General features: G+C 41.6%; 1 protein-coding gene across 1 annotated transcript in view; it reads right to left on the reverse strand.

Moving 5' to 3' along the window:
* The window catches only part of PIK3R3 (phosphoinositide-3-kinase regulatory subunit 3), a 103891-nt gene continuing 88389 nt past the window's right edge, over positions 310–15811 (reverse strand). The window contains exons 8-10 of the mRNA XM_005678520.3: positions 12736–12810; positions 12096–12266; positions 310–4047 (exon numbers count right to left, since the gene is read on the reverse strand). Of these exons, the coding sequence (XP_005678577.1) occupies positions 3849–4047; positions 12096–12266; positions 12736–12810 (445 nt within the window). The 3' untranslated portion in view covers positions 310–3848. The remainder of the gene's footprint in view (positions 4048–12095; positions 12267–12735; positions 12811–15811) is intronic.

Here is a 15811-nt window from a genome sequence, read left to right on the forward strand (position 1 = left end):
TCCTCTACCCCCACAACAGAATGTGCAAACACATTCTGGGCAAAGAGATATGATGAGAATCAACTCAGTGGGCTTTCTAATAGGAACGGGGTGGCGATGAAAGGGCTCCAGTGTTAAAGTTTCTCAGGGCTCGTTTCTGAGTCCCCCAGGGTTGGTGGAAGCATTTTTGTAGCCCCAGTTCAGCCCCAGGACCGATCTTCTGGTGCTCATGGGAGAGAAGGTTTGGCAGCTTCAGGACTTATCAGTACCCCAGTCCTCTCCCTTTTGCCCCCACCCCAGCCCACCTCTCCATAGCATGAGAACAAAAGGTGCTTTATTGCAATGTCTTTATTGCATTACTGGAGCAAGTTGGCCAGACTGTCCCCTCTTGGGGAAGGTAAAAAACAAAAAGACCAAAAAGTATCTCCCCTCGCCTTCCCCCCACCCTCCCCCACAACTGCACAGCAATGTCTGAACACCCCTGGTGACAAGAACAATTTGCAAAAGTGGTCTAGGAACTACATTATGAACTGTCCCAACACAAGACATATAGTTGGCTTCCTGGTGAATCAGATATTTTTACGTAACTACATGAATTTTTTTGACTACATCAAAGACAACAGAAGAATAGGTTTTTCACAAGTAACAACAGGGCACCAAAGTCACATGCTGCAATTTGTAAGGAAACAAGGTTGTTTTTCGTCACAAGTGGCTGGAGCTAGAGCAAGGCTGAGCAGTTGACAGCAGAGGGCCCAGCTAGGCCCCCATCTGGACCCTCTGCTTTGAGGCCATTGAAGCCTCACAGAGAGCTAGCTAATAAGGAGTCTTAATTGGCAACAGAAAACACCTTGAAAAAACAGTAATTTGCCCAGATGCAGTTCTTGGCCCAAAAGGACCAATGAGGCTCGTTCCTTGCGGCAAGGAGACCCATGGAAGACACCACACTGGTTCTCAGAGCTTCTGCAAAGCCTGTGAGGGTCTCATCGAGGCTTGGAGACAGAGTAGGGGCAGTATCGGAAGTCCTCAATCTTGGCCAAATTAGGGGTAAGGACACTGCTAGTCTATACAGGCCTGAGCTATGGTCGAGGCTGAGTTAGCATCTGTAGCCAGATGGAGACAGAGCATTGTTCTGTGATGAAAGCTCCACCCAGAATAGATAGGCCTCTGACCAGTGTCCAGCCAGCCTCGAGCTGCTTCCATGCTGGTGGCCAGCTTCCCTAGCCAGGAAGACAATGAGCCCCTCTGGTCTTGGACTGTTTTTTTACCCTCTGACTCAATGAGACTGCACTGAAGATGCCAAGTGAGAATCCCAGGGCCCAGATCACGGGATAAGACATGGAGCTAAGTTCTGATGAAGGAGGCCAGGACCATAGGATAAAGGAGCTGCATACTACCCTCCCAGGGGTTAGCAGACTGGTCCCTCTGCTATCTCCACTGGTCAAGATCAAGCAAATCATGTGGCAACTAGTCAGAAAAGAGACTTTCAAACTTCTCAAATGATCCCTACGTCTTAGTTCCCACAAAGCGACAAATTCAAGAATGAAAAGCAGGAAAGCAACAAACAGGTGAAGGAATGCAGGACTTAAAAACGAGTGGCCCTCCTCCACAGCAGCCCAAGTGCAGGTGACAGACCGCGCTTGCTCGCTCCCTATACACCCTTAATGCTGCCTGACAAGCAACACAGCGTGGGTCAACATTACAGCGTGTATCCTGGTTCTTGTTTTCATTTAAGAGATAACCAGAACACACTAAATTTTAATACCAGAAAGAAGGCATTCCTGGCACCCCATCTTGAGCATCTAACTGCTTAAGCCACAAAGCCATCAGGCATGCCTCACAGTAGTTGGTCTGGCCTTATTTCTCAGTAAAACTCTTAGCAAGATTTCAATCTGGCCATCTAGGGAAGGAATGTCCAGCTGGCTGGTATCAGTTAAGGGCTCAGGTTAGAACAGAGCCACTGCAGGAGGTTTCATCTGTCTGCCTCATCCAGTCCTGAAACTGCAACGTAACCAAGGAAAAGCCAAAGATATGCCTCCTTGCCTTTCTGTCTTCATTGTTAGTAATGGGAGGTTCTCCCCCAGATTTTAATCTATTTCTATCTACATTGTGGCACATTCTAGATCCTGTCACCAAGATAAGTGCTCAGGGAAAGCGAAATTTTTCTTTCATCCCCCAAACTAGAGCTCCCCTAGGTGTAAACCTGATTCAATAAGACTCAGATACTGACCTCCCTACTCAACCAGGAAGCCTGACTGCACAGCTTTGGGCTCAAACAGCTGACTCATTCAAGCCTATTACGGCTCTAGGATTGGCTCAGAGGCAGCTGGACCCTCTTGTCTGTCAAATGAGTGTTGACTGATGGGGGTGGAGCACGATGGAGGTAGGAGTAGATGCTGCCCCAACTCCATCTGCCCCAGCTTCACTCAGCTGGAAGGCTTAAACCACACGAAGCAGAAGGTTCTTGGCCTAGAGTCAGGGCCACTGGAGCATGAGGACAGTCTGTGTACATCATCTTAATGGCAGGATCACAAAAAAGGCAAAGAACAGCTTCCAGATGACTTCAGCTAACAGTCTGAATGCCAGGCCATCCGTTCCTCTCCTTGCAGAAGTTTCAGCAACCACTATGTGGAAGCACAAGGGTGGGGTAAGGCCCTTGCTCGGGTCACCAGAGCCCCGGGCCTGGGACCGACTAAAGTCCCTGACCACAGCTGGCTCCCTTCTAGCCACAGCCCTAGCCACCTATGGCTCCCCTGGCCCTACCCAGAAAAGGACAGGAGATGACGGGAAATTAAACACATTGACTGTTTCTGCAGGACCTTTCAACTTGTGGAAGCACACAGAAGAATGTTGCTCTAGATCATTATTTGGTATATCAAGCCATCTAAAAGCACTGGATTGCACCTTTTCTTTACTCATACACACAAGTTACAAAGGTTTCAAACAACAGACCATTCTTTAGGCTAAGAAAACACCACCACACAAGCACCAACTTCATTTTATAATTCAAAGCTCACCAGCCCACAAAAAGAACACTATTCCTCATCTCTGAGAAACAAGGGCAGGGCAAAAGGGAATTACACTGACCAATTTTAGTGTCTGCTAAAACTAACAGTCTCTGGTTTTCCTTTTATTTTCAAGTTTTGGTTCAGAAGTGTGCGTTCAGACACTAGTGCCACCATCTTCCACCACACCTTGGTCTGGCAGCAATCATTGTTTTGCTGGGACCAATATGGTTTCTAAACATAATGCTTCTTTAGAGAGAGGAACTATTGAGATGCTGACACCTAAACTATACTCGTTAGGTACCTTCGGTTAAAAGTTTTTTTACCTACAGATTACAATTCTTTAAATGAAATCCCAAGCCTCCCCATTTTCCTTTGGTTGTCTTTTTCACCAAATGCCGTTCTACCACTAAACCAAAACCACCTTCTTTTTGGGAGGAAGAGAGACTGCCAGACCAAAACAGACTCCCAACAGGGCCAAGCCTCACCACAGTCTTAAAAAGCACCTTGGCCTCTCAGAAGAGGACAGGGACTACTCAAGAGGCTTCCCACTACAACCCCCACCCCAATCAGGCCTAACATGTTCTGTTGAAGGTGCCTGGCTAAGTAAAACAAAAACCCCAATGAAAGACTTTCCCAAAAACCAGCATCTGCTCCCAGCTTCCTATGTCAGTGCAGTGGCACGGCTGAGTCCCCGAGAACCCCAGGCCCTGTACGTCCCCATCCTGGCCAGCTGCTGCTCGGCCTCTCCACTTCACATTCACAGAATCACTTCTTGTGCAAAACAAGCAGTCTACGTAGAAAGAATGCCCTCATAGTCTAATAAAAACTGTAGAAAAGTTTTGCGAGAGAGCCTCTGCTCCCTCTTTATCTGCAGAGCGAGGGCATCTGTGCGTGGACAGGGTAGGCGAGCCTGACGTTGAGAGAGTCGTTGTGCTGCACGAGGGACGTCTGCTGGTAGTGGAGCACCAGCTCCTTCAGGGAGCTGTACAGGTTGTAGGGCTCTGCGAAGCCGTAGCCCCGAGCAGTGCTGTAGATGACGCAGTGCTTCACCTCTCCGTCGGCGCTGCAACGACACAACACAGACACCACGGGGAATGAAGGCAGAGGGCAACATAAAGGGCCCCAAAGACCAGAAGTCTGACAGCAGTTGCTCTGCAAAGCAGCAGCAGCCTTTCGTCCATCGGAGCTTGTATGATATCACACCCTTGTGTCCCCCCAGCCCCTTCCACACTGGTCACAGAGACACCCTTCACTTCTCAAGACTTGGAAGGGCTAAAATGGCTGGCTGCGTTCAGTCACTCAGCTCTGGACCTAAATTAGGTAAGAAGGCACTGGAGAGGGCAAACCAAACCAAAAAAAAAAAATTTAATGTACAAATCGGTTGTTTTTAAAATAGTCACAAGATTGTGCAACAATCACTACTACTTCCAGAATATTTTCATCACCCTAAAAGAGAAACCACGTAGTCATCAGCATTCACTGTCTTCCTCCCTCCCCTTAGACCCCGGTGACCAGTCTACTTCCTGTCACTATGGCTTTGCCTATCCTGGACATTTTATATAAACAGAATCACACAGTATTACTCAATCTTTTGTCTGGCTACTTTCACTTGGCACACCATTTTCAAAGTTCTCTTATGTGGTATCATGTATGGAGACTTGATTTCTCCTCAGGGTTGACTAATATTCTATTGTATAGATATGCTACAATTTGGTTATCCCATTCATCGATTTATGGGTCACTTGGGTTGTTAACATGGTTTGGCTATAATGAATATTTATGTATAAGTTTTTGTATGGACACATGTTTTCAGTCCTCTTAGATGTATACCTAAGAGGGGAACTGTTGAGCCATAAGTGAAACAAACTTTTTGGGAAATCCCTGGCAGTCCAGTGGCAAGGACTCTGCTTTCACGGCTATGGCCCCGGGTTCAATCCCTCGTTGGGGAACTAAGATCCCACAAGCCACATGGGAATGTACTCCCACCCTGCCTGCCAAAGAAAGTCAAACCTTTTGAGGAACTGCCAAACTGTTTTCTGAAGTGTTGCACCACTTTAAATTCCTGCCAGCAGCTTTCTCCACATCCCTGTCAACACCTGTTATTGCCCATCTTTTTGATTACAGTTATCCTTGTGGTATCTCATTGTAGTTTTGATCTACAGCTCCCTAATGACTAATAACAGAGAAGGCAATGCACCCCACTCCAGTACTCTTGCTGGAAAATCCCACGGACGGTGGAGCCTGGTAGGCTGCAGTCCGTGGGGTCGCTAAGAGTTGGACACGACTGAGCGACTTCCCTTTCACTTTTCACTTTCATGTATTGGAGAAGGAAATGGCAACCCACTCCAGTATTCTTGCCTGGAGAATCCCAGGGACGGGGGAGCCTGGTGGGCTGCCGTCTATGAGGTCGCACAGAGTCGGACACGACTGAAGCGACTTAACAGCTTAGCAGCAATGACTAATAATGTTGAGCATCTTTTCATATGTTTATTAACCATCTTTATATCTTCTTTAAAGAAATGTCTATTTGCCGTTGCCCATTTTTAAATTGGGGCAGTTGTCTTTTTATTAAGAGTTCTTTACGTATAGATACTAGTTGATTAGATGTATGATTTGCAAATATTTTCTCCCATTCTGTGGGCTGTCTTTCCACTTTCCCGACTGTGTCCTTTGATGCAGACAGTCTTTAATTGTGGGGAAGCCCAATTCATCTTTTTGTCACTCGTGCTTTTGATGTGTAAGAGACCACTGGCCATTCCAAAGTGACAAAGATTTCTGCCTACGTTCTCTAAGTGTTGTATCTTTTAGCCCTTACTTTTAGCTATCTGACACATTTTGAGTTAGATTTTGTATGTGGCATGAACTGAGGTCCAAATCCATTCTTTTGCATGTGGCTCACTAGCTGTCCCAGCACCATGTGTTGAAATGACTATTTTTTCTCTTTTGAATGGTCTTGAGAACCTTGTTGAAAACAAACTGACCATAACTGTAGGGGATTATCTCTTGGCTGTCATTTCTATTCATTGATTCACATGTTTAATCTTATGTTGTGCTGTGCTTACTTACTCAGTTGTGTCTGACTCTTTGCAACCCCATGGACTGTAGACCACCAAGGCTCCCCTGTCCATGAAATTCTCCAGGCAGGAATACTGGAGTGGGTTGCCATTTTCTTCTCCAGGTAATCTTCCCTACTCAGGGATCGAACCCGGATCTTCTGCATTGCAGGATTCTTTACCAGTAGAGCTATCAGGGAAGCCCTCAGTTCAGTTCAGTTCAGTCGCTCAGTTCAGTTCAGTTCAGTTCATTTCAGTCACTCCGTTGTGTCCGACTCTCTGCAACCCCATGAACTGCACCATGCCAGGCCTTCCTGTCCATCACCAACTCCCAGAGTCCACCTGAACCCATGTCCATTGAGTCGGTGATGTCATCCAACCATCTCATCCTCTGTCGTCCCCTTCTTCTCCTGCCCTCAATCTTTCCCAGCATCAAGGTCTTTTCAAATGAGTCAACTCTTCCCATCAGGTGGCCAAAGTATTCGAGTTTTAGCTTCAACATCACTCTTTCCAATGAACACCCAGGACTGATCTCCTTTAGGATGTACAGGCTGGATCTCCTTGCAGTCCAAGGGACTCTCAAGAGTCTTCTCCAACACCACAGTTCAAAAGCATCAGTTCTTTGGCGCTCAGCTTTCTTTATAGTCCAACTCTCACATCCATACATGACCATTGGAAAAACCATAGCCTTGACTAGATGGACCTTTGTTGGCAAAGGAATGTCTCTGCTTTTTAATATGCTGTCTAGGTTGGTCATAACTTTCCTTCCAAGGAGTAAGCATCTTTTAATTTCATGGCTGCAGTCACCATCTGCAGTGATTTTGGAGCCCAGAAAGATAAAGTGAGCCACTGTTTCCCCACCTATTTCCCATGAAGTGATGGTACTGGATGCCACTCAGTCCTGTCCAATTCTTTGCGACCCCATGGACTGCACCACGCCAGGCTCCCTGTCCATCACCAACTCCTGGAGTTTACTCAAACTCATGTCCATTGAGTCAGTGATGCCATCCAACCATCTCATCCTCTGTCGTCCCCCTCTCCTGCCTTCAATCTTTCCCAACATAGGGTCTTTTCAAATGAGTCAGTTCTTTGCATCAGGGGGCCAAAGTATTGAGTTTCAGCTTCAACATCAGTCTTTCCAATGAATATTCAGGACTGATTTCCTTTAGGATGGACTAGTTGGATCTCCTAGCAGTCCAAGGGACTCTCAAGAGTTTTCTCCAACACCACAATTCAAAAGCATCAATTCTTCAGTGCTCAGCTTTCTTTACAGTCCAACTCTCACATCCATACGTGACTACTGGAAAAACCATAGCCTTGACTAGATGGACCTTTGTTGGCAAAGTAATGTCTCTGCTTTTTAACATGCTGTCTAGGTTGGTCATAACTTTTATCTTATTTTAGTACTTCACAATTTTAATTACTACAACTGTAGTAAGTTTTCAAATTGGGAGATGTACTTCAACTCTTTTCTGTTCCTTCAGATTATTTTAGCTGCTCTGGATCCCTTGTATTATCATATCAATTTTAAGATCAGCTTGTCATTTCTGTACAAAGCCAGCTGGTACTGTTTATGGGGATTATACCAAACACACAGATTAATGTGGAAAGTACTGCCATCTATGAACACGGGATGTTTTCCCACTTATTTAGAATTTTTTTTAAGTTGTTCCAATGATGTTTCATAGTTTTCACTGTACAGCTCTTACACTTTGAACCTAGGCATTTTATCATTTTTATGCTATTACAAATAGTACGTTTTCATTTCATTTTCAGGTTGTTCACTGCTAGTATACAGAAATACGACTAACTTTTGTTTTCTAATCTTTTAACCTGCACCCTGGTGAATGCATGTATTAGTTCTAATAGTTTACTTCTTCCTTTCTCATTTGGATGCCTTTTCTTTTTCTTGCCTAAATGTCTCAGCTAGAATTTTCTGTACAATGATTAGAAGTGGTGAGAAAAGACATCCTTAGTCTCTTCCTGCTCTTAAAAGTACTCAGTTTTTTACCACTAAGTATGATGTCAGCTGTGGGTTTTTCATGTCCTTTATCAGGCTGAGAAATACCTGCCTATCTCTAGTTTTTTCAGTGTGTTTAAATAAAAGTGTAAAAATACTTCTTCTGAATCTACTGAAATAATTAGTAGATTTTTGTCAGTTGATTTTTGTCCTTAATCTAGTTATATGGTTTATTTACACTGATTTTTTTAATGTTGAATCAACTGGCATTCCTAAGATGAATTCTACTTAGTCATGGTTTATAATCCTTCTTATATGCTGCTGGAGTTGCTTTGCTAGTGTTTTGTTAAAGATTTTTATGTCTATATTCATAAGGAATATGCCCTCATTAAACAAACTGCGATGTATTTGCTCCAATTTTTTGGGAAAGTCTGAAAGAATTGTATTAATTCTTTTTATAACATTTGGTAGAATTTACCAGTAAAACTAACTAGGCCTGGGGTTTTCTTTGTGGATAGTTTTTTAAATTAGTGATTCAATTTCTTTACTTATTATAGTTCTATTCAGATTTTCTACTTCCTGTTAAGTCAGTTTTGGTAGTTTGTGTGCTTCCAGGCATTTGTCTATTTCATTTAGGTTGTTTAATTTGTTAGCATATAATTATTTATAGTATTCCATCATTTTTTTTTAATCTCTGTAAGGACTACAACAAGTGTCCCCTCTTTCACCCTGATTTTACTAATTTGTGTCTTCTCTCTCTCCCGTGTGTGTGTATGTGTGTGTGTGTGTATGAGTTTAGCTTTGTTGTTGTTCAGTCATTAAGTCATGTCCAACTCTTTGCGACCCTATGGAATGCAGCATGCAAGGTTCCTATGCCCTTCACTATCTCCTGGAGTTTGCTCAAATTCACGTGCATCGAGTTGGTTTGCTCAAACTCGTGTCTACTGAGTCGGTTCATCTCATCATCTGCCACCCCCTTCTTCTGCCTTCAATCTTTCCCAGCATCAGGGTCTTTTCCAATGAGTCAGCTCTTTGCATCAGGTAGCCAAAGTCTTGGAGCTTCAGCTTCAGCATTAGTCCTTCTACTGAATATTGAGGATTGATTTCCTTTAGGACTGACTGGTTTGATCTCCTTGCTGTCCAAGGGACTCTAGAAAGTCTTTTCCAGCACCACAATTCAAAAGCATCAATTCTTTGGTGCTCAGCCTTCTTTACAGTCCAGCTGTCACATCTGTACATGACTACTAGAAAAGAGATTATCAATTTTATTCATCCCATCATCCCATCTTCCAGTTTCATTGATTTCCTCAATTATTTTCTATTCTCTATTTTATTTACTTCTGTTCTAATCTTTATTATTCCCTTCTTTCTGCTTGTTTGGGTTTAGTTTGCTCTTCTTTTTTTCAGTTTCTTAAGGTGGAAGAAGGTAGGTTATTGATTTGAGAGCTTCAGTTATAAATTTCCCTCTTAGCACTGCTTTAGCTATATTAAGTAAGTTTCACTATTCTGTGCTTCTCTTTTAACCCAAAGTATTTTCTAATTTCCCTTGTTTTCCTTTTTCAATCTATTGGTTATTTAGGAATATGTTATTTATTGTCCACTCTGTGAATTTCCCAAATTTCCTTATTTTTTATTTCTAATTTCTTTCCATTGTGGTTATAGACAACATATTTTATATGATCTCAACCCTATTTATTGAGACTTGTGGCCTAAAGTGTGGTCTAGCCTGGATAATGTTTCATGTGCACTTGAGAAAAATGTGTGTTCTGCTGTTGTTAGGTGGAGTGTTCTAAAGATGTCTCTGTGTGGATGTGGGTGAGTTCAATTGTGCCCAGCTCTTTGTGACCCCATGGACTGTAGTCCACCAGGCTCCTCTGTCCATGGAATTTTCCAGGCAAGAATACTAGAGCAGGTTGCCATTTCTTTCTCCAGGGGATCCTCCCGACCCAGGGATCAAACCTGCATCTCTTACACCTCCTGCATCGGCAGACTGGTTCCTCACCACTAGCACCACCTATGTCTAGTTGTTCTATAGAGTTTTCAAGTCTTCTGTTTCCTTGTTGATCTATATGTTCTATCCCTAATCAAATTTCTTAACGCCAAATGGCAATAACAATGGAAGAATCACAACTGCTCACTACCTAACACATTCATTGTTGGCTACAGGTCTCTAGCCTGAGAAGGCTCTGGAGTTAAGCAAGTCCTCAACTTAGTCCTAAGTAAATTGAAAAATCACTATAAGCAGGCTTTCTATAGCTGCAGTGGCTGACAAACAAGTGGAAGTCTGTGATGTCAGACTCTTTGCTTCCAATGTCCCCCCAAGGTGAACCCCAATATGATATATGACTGAAGCTGGTTTCATAGGCAACAGAAATCCACACTACTGGTCAAGTCTATGACTAAAGGGAAGGGAAAAATAATACAGCTCCCCAAGATACTCAAGCTGTTCTCTGGTCTCTCGGGAATTACCTGAGCTGCTGAGCAGCACTTTCCACCAGCCAAGTCCACAATCCACAAAGCTGCCACCCAGGGACCTGGATAAGGGTGAGGGGCTGATGTACTGGGCTTACTGTCTTGTTTTTAATGTTCTTACAGATCTCAGATCCCACAAGAGCCATCTTCTCCTGCCATTTCCACTCAGATAACTTGAGGATCTGAGCCCAGGTCACAAAGAAATGAAATGTTTCAAGTAGCTCTATCCAGGGATAACACTAATCCAATACCTCCCTTACATTTTGCCCACAGACACCCCACTATTCATCCTTTCCACGTCCAGCTCAACACCATCTCTTCCACAAAATCTTGCAACCCTTTCTCCACCAGACTCAGTTTTTCATGCACACAGCCTACTGGTGATACCTATGTCACGGTGATTTCATTTATCTTGGATATTTAACTGTGAAATGAAGAAAGCGTGGTGCCAAAAAAAAAAACCAATTTGGGTTTTGAAACCAGGTAAAACTGGATTCAAACTCTGCATGACAGAGATAGATAGCTAAGGATAAGATGATCATGTAACGCACTCTGTTAATACAAGTGTCTTTTGTCTAGCCTCACCACTTTGTCCTCAAATCATTTGTGATCCTTGCTTGCCTCTGGCATGTCCAGCAGAAGCATCATTATCATAATAATATTAGTAAACAACATTTACTTATTATGTTCCAGCACTGATCAAAGCATATTATATCACATATATTAACTCATGTGATAGTTTAGAAATCTACTTAATAGATATTATTAAGATTATTAATATCTATTAAGTAGATATTATTATTATGCTTCTTTTATAGATAAAGAAACTAGGAAAAGAAAAGTTAAATAATTTACCCTAGGTCACATGTATGGTTAAGTAGTAGTATCAGGATTTGAATCCTATATATCTGATCCCAAAGCTTCTCTCATGACCATCATACTATATATACCTCCTCTCTAGGTATGGTCATTGTCAATGAAAACATATTAATAGCAAAAAATATATATATATATATATTCTTTAAAAAGGCAACTGTTTTATATATATATGCTATATAATTATGTTATATATATATATATATAAAACAGCAAAATCTGACTGAGGCATAATTAGTTGTCCCTAGAATTTCACTTTCCATTAAAAAGAAAATAAGCTTTTCCAAACAGTCATAAGAAAACATCCAACATTTTCTATCACTAACTCAACACAATACTATTTAAGTACAAAACTTAGATAGTTTTTCTTCTGAAGTAAAAACAGTTCTATTTAATCAAGTCTTCATAATCTGACAACGGAAGCCAAGTTAGGCATGCAGGAGACTATTAAGAATTACGTGATCTTTTCAATTGAAAAATCTCCAATTATTTTTCAGATAACCTGAAATCCAACAACAAACAACTGCAGGGCCTAGCCTGCTTACCATTTAAATTAAAATCCCCCAAATAATTTCAGGTTATATATCTCCTAAAGCAACTAACTTTTCTTTGTACAAATATTAAAGGTCTAAGCCATGGTTACTCATTTTACCATACTTCAACTAATTTGATCTGAACTTTATGAGTGGTTGATTTTCTATTAATCAATGTAGAAGTTTTCAAAAGGTCATATCCCCAGAGAAGACTTACACCACAGAGCAAGCATAACATCCTTTCTTGCTACTCTCACGGATTAAGAATGCACCGTCAGGTTTCCCATAAAGCAAGTCCTCTGCTTGTACTCGGTTGATATCCTCAACAAACCAGGTTTTCTCATCATAATGGGGCAGGTTTTCATCTTCCTCACTGATAAAATAGGTCCTAAAAATTAAATGTTAAAATATTATTCTAACAATCAGTTTACTTCTATCTAAAAGCAAATTCATGAATAAAACTCTTCTAAATCTTAACCACAAAATAACAAAGTAGAATTGCAAGTAGTTGGATTTTTTAAAAAGAGTTTCCAAAAATAAGATAAAAAAAATTTCATTATTTGCTATCATGCAGAAAGCACAAGATTCATGTGTCTCACCCAAGACTCTGACTCCTGACTGTCTAAATAAGCGATGCTTAAGTATCCAGGTTTCATATGGCTTGGCAGGTCTGTGAACTCAAGTGCCTATAGCATACTCATGAAGCAAATCAATTTAAAGAGGTGCAAAGGCCTTGATTCAAATGTCCTCAAATAACAGAGAGGACATTTGCTCAAGTAACTCAGGAAGCATTAAGAAGGCCTATGTCTTACACTGGGAACAAAGCCCTCTGACGGAAAGGTACAGTGAGAACTTACTCATCAGCATCCTCATTCTTGATTCCCAGCCAGGCATTTAGGCGCTTCTGTCTCACTCCTTTGTGATTGAGCCACCTACCAGAAGAAAGACACCAGTGTCAGCATCGGTGCAAAGTAGACACATCCAAGCCAACCAAACATCCAGGCCCAGGAGCTTGCTTTCCCCAGTGCCACTAAGAATGGCCAGAGATTTCCCTAAATTTAATAGTTTCTCTATTACTTTTCCTTCAACTTTCAGCAAAAAGGCAGAAACAGAAAGCTACTTGAAATCAGGCACGTTCTTCATTTTTCACTTTCCTTTTCTAGAAGGTTATATCACCACAAGCACACACATCCTTGCACTCAAACACCACGGGACAGTTGTTTTTGAAATTGTTAGTTAGGTGAGTGTGTGTCACCTTTGCAATCTCCACTGAGCCACAGGATGCAATTCCTCCATGACCTACTGTTAATACATTGAGTTTAAAATTCTAAAACAGAATTTCAAGGTCTATTTTTACATGCAAAGCAAGCCCCAAGAAATTCAGGGTAGCAATCTGAATAATTAATGCAAATTTACTTCATCACCAGGAAAATCACAGTATTTTAAAATATACCAACATTTTAGATGTAAAATGATATAAACCATTTCATTTAGCTTCACTGAGATGGACAATGGCCTAAAACTTGAGTATAAAAACTCTTTCATTCATCATCATCCCCCAACCAAGCCCCTGTTCATTCAGATCTCATCATAAACATCTCCTTGGGGAGGACTACCCTAATTGTCCCAACTAAGGCAGTCCACCAGTCACTCTCTACACTTTTCCTTATTTTCCTTATCATGTATAAAACAATACATTTTAGAGACAAAACCTGAACAAAGCATCATCCAACTAACATTCTATTACTAAATATGTGGTCCTTTTTTGTTTGTTTATTCTAAAAAAGATATAAAGTTGAAGTTACAAATTCAGTGCACATAAGATGAACTTATTCTCTTTATCTTCAGTTTCATTTTGAACTTAAAATCTCTAATCAAACTATAATTGTGTTTACTATCTACTATGTCCAGTGGAAACAGTATCAGACTTTATTTTTTTGGGCTCCAAAGTCACTGCAGATGGTGACTGCAGCCATGAAATTAAAAGATGCTTATTCCTTAGAAGGAAAGTTATGACCAACCTAGATAGCCCATATTCAAAAGCAGAGACATTACTTTGCCAACAAAAGTCTGTCTAGTCAAGGCTATGGTTTTTCCAGTAGTCAGGTATGGATGTGAGAGTTGGACTGTGAAGAAAGCTGAGCGCCGAAGAACTGATGCTTTTGAACTGTGGCGTTGGAGAAGACTCTTGAGAGTCCCTTGGACTGCAAGGAGATCCAACCAGTCCATTCTAAAGGAGATTAGCCCTGGTGTTCTTTGGAAGGAATGATGCTAAAGCTGAAACTCCAGTACTTTGGCCACCTCATGTGAAGAGTTGACTCATTGGAGAAGAGTTGACTCATTGGAAAAGACTCTGATGCTGGGAGGGATTGGGGGCAGGAGGAGAAGGGGATGACAGAGTATGAGATGGCTGGATGGCATCACCAACTCGATGGACATGAGTCTGAGCGAAATCCGGGAGTTGGTGATAGACAGGGAGGCCTGGAGTGCTGCGATTCATGGGGTCACAAAGAGTCGGCCACGACTGAGCAACTGAACTGAACTGAAGTGATGACATTTCACTTAGTTTGTATCAGTTAGGGTCTTAGCTAGAAGGATAAGGCACAGTCAAACTGGCAGCTGAGGAGAGTTCACTATTTACAAAGGCCAGGAGATGTTTTAGAGAAACTCCCTGGGGCTAGCAACAGTGTGAGGCCAAGGTATCCTAGAATTGAAGAATCGGCTGTAGACAGCAGTGACTTGAAGCCAGAGAGTACCATTTGGGGAGTGCCACCTTTGGTAGAAAATGAGGACACAGCCATCTCATAGGGATCACAAGGGGAAGAAGTTAGAATATAAAATATTCTTACTTTCCTTTCCTTCTGCTCTCTCATCTCCTGCCTGTGCCTTCAAATGGCCAAAGCTAATGAGAAGCCAGAGGGCAAAGAGATCCGTTTTCTTATGCACAGAGCAGGGTAGGAAAAAAAGAATAGAAATTGTGAAGGCAAATGGAAAATTCCAGCACACCCAATGAAATGGATTAACTTTAAGCGGACTTTTTTCCCAGAACCTATGATCCTCTGATAAAGAGATGGCTTCCTGTACTCAAGGACTGTTTGCACAGCATAAGAGGATGGCTTATTTAGGATACATTTTAAGGTAAGATTAAACTAACTTTTCTAGTCACAATCTGTATCTTAACTGAACAATTATTGGCATGGTAATATCCTTCAGAATTCCTTCACGCTGCTGCCCCATCTCGCCACTCTAATTTTATATTTGGGAAGTTGAATGTGTAAGATGATATTTATCCAAATTAAGTTTTATGATACTCAATCTGGATCATAGTTTCAATCTCCTGGAATCTTTCTAGTCTCTAATATCTTATCATCTATCTGATCAGCTGTTTCTCCCAGCTTTTAAAAATATGATCAACTGCTAATGACCATCTAATTTTTGATAACAATGTTACTTAGGGCATTGCTGTGGATGGACTGATGCACACTACACAGAGCCTATTCTAGGATGGCAGTAAGTCACAGTTTATCAGTCAAGTTAGACTAAGTTATATTATGGCAAGTTATTCTTTATTTTGAATTTATGAATTTAGGTTTATGAAAACCAGGAAAAGGAAGCAATAATCATGAAAACTAACTCCTAATGGAAAAGAATTGCAAATGAACCCCTTTTATAAAAAAGGAATTTTAAAGGATTTTAGGAAATTCCCTGGTGGTTCAGTGGTTAGGACTTGGCACTTTCACTGTCGTGGGCCTGGCTTCAATCCCTGATTGGGGAACCAAGATCCTGCAAGCCACGGATGGCAAGCAAAAAATAAAATTAAAATAAATAAAGGCTTTTATATTTAAGAAATATTTTATTCTAAAGAATAGCAAGGAGAGATAAGAAAGCCTTCCTCAGCGATCAATGCAAAGAAATAGAGGAAAACAACAGAAT

Source organism: Capra hircus, chromosome 3 (genome assembly GCF_001704415.2).
Source record: "Capra hircus breed San Clemente chromosome 3, ASM170441v1, whole genome shotgun sequence".
Lineage (NCBI taxonomy): Eukaryota > Metazoa > Chordata > Mammalia > Artiodactyla > Bovidae > Capra > Capra hircus.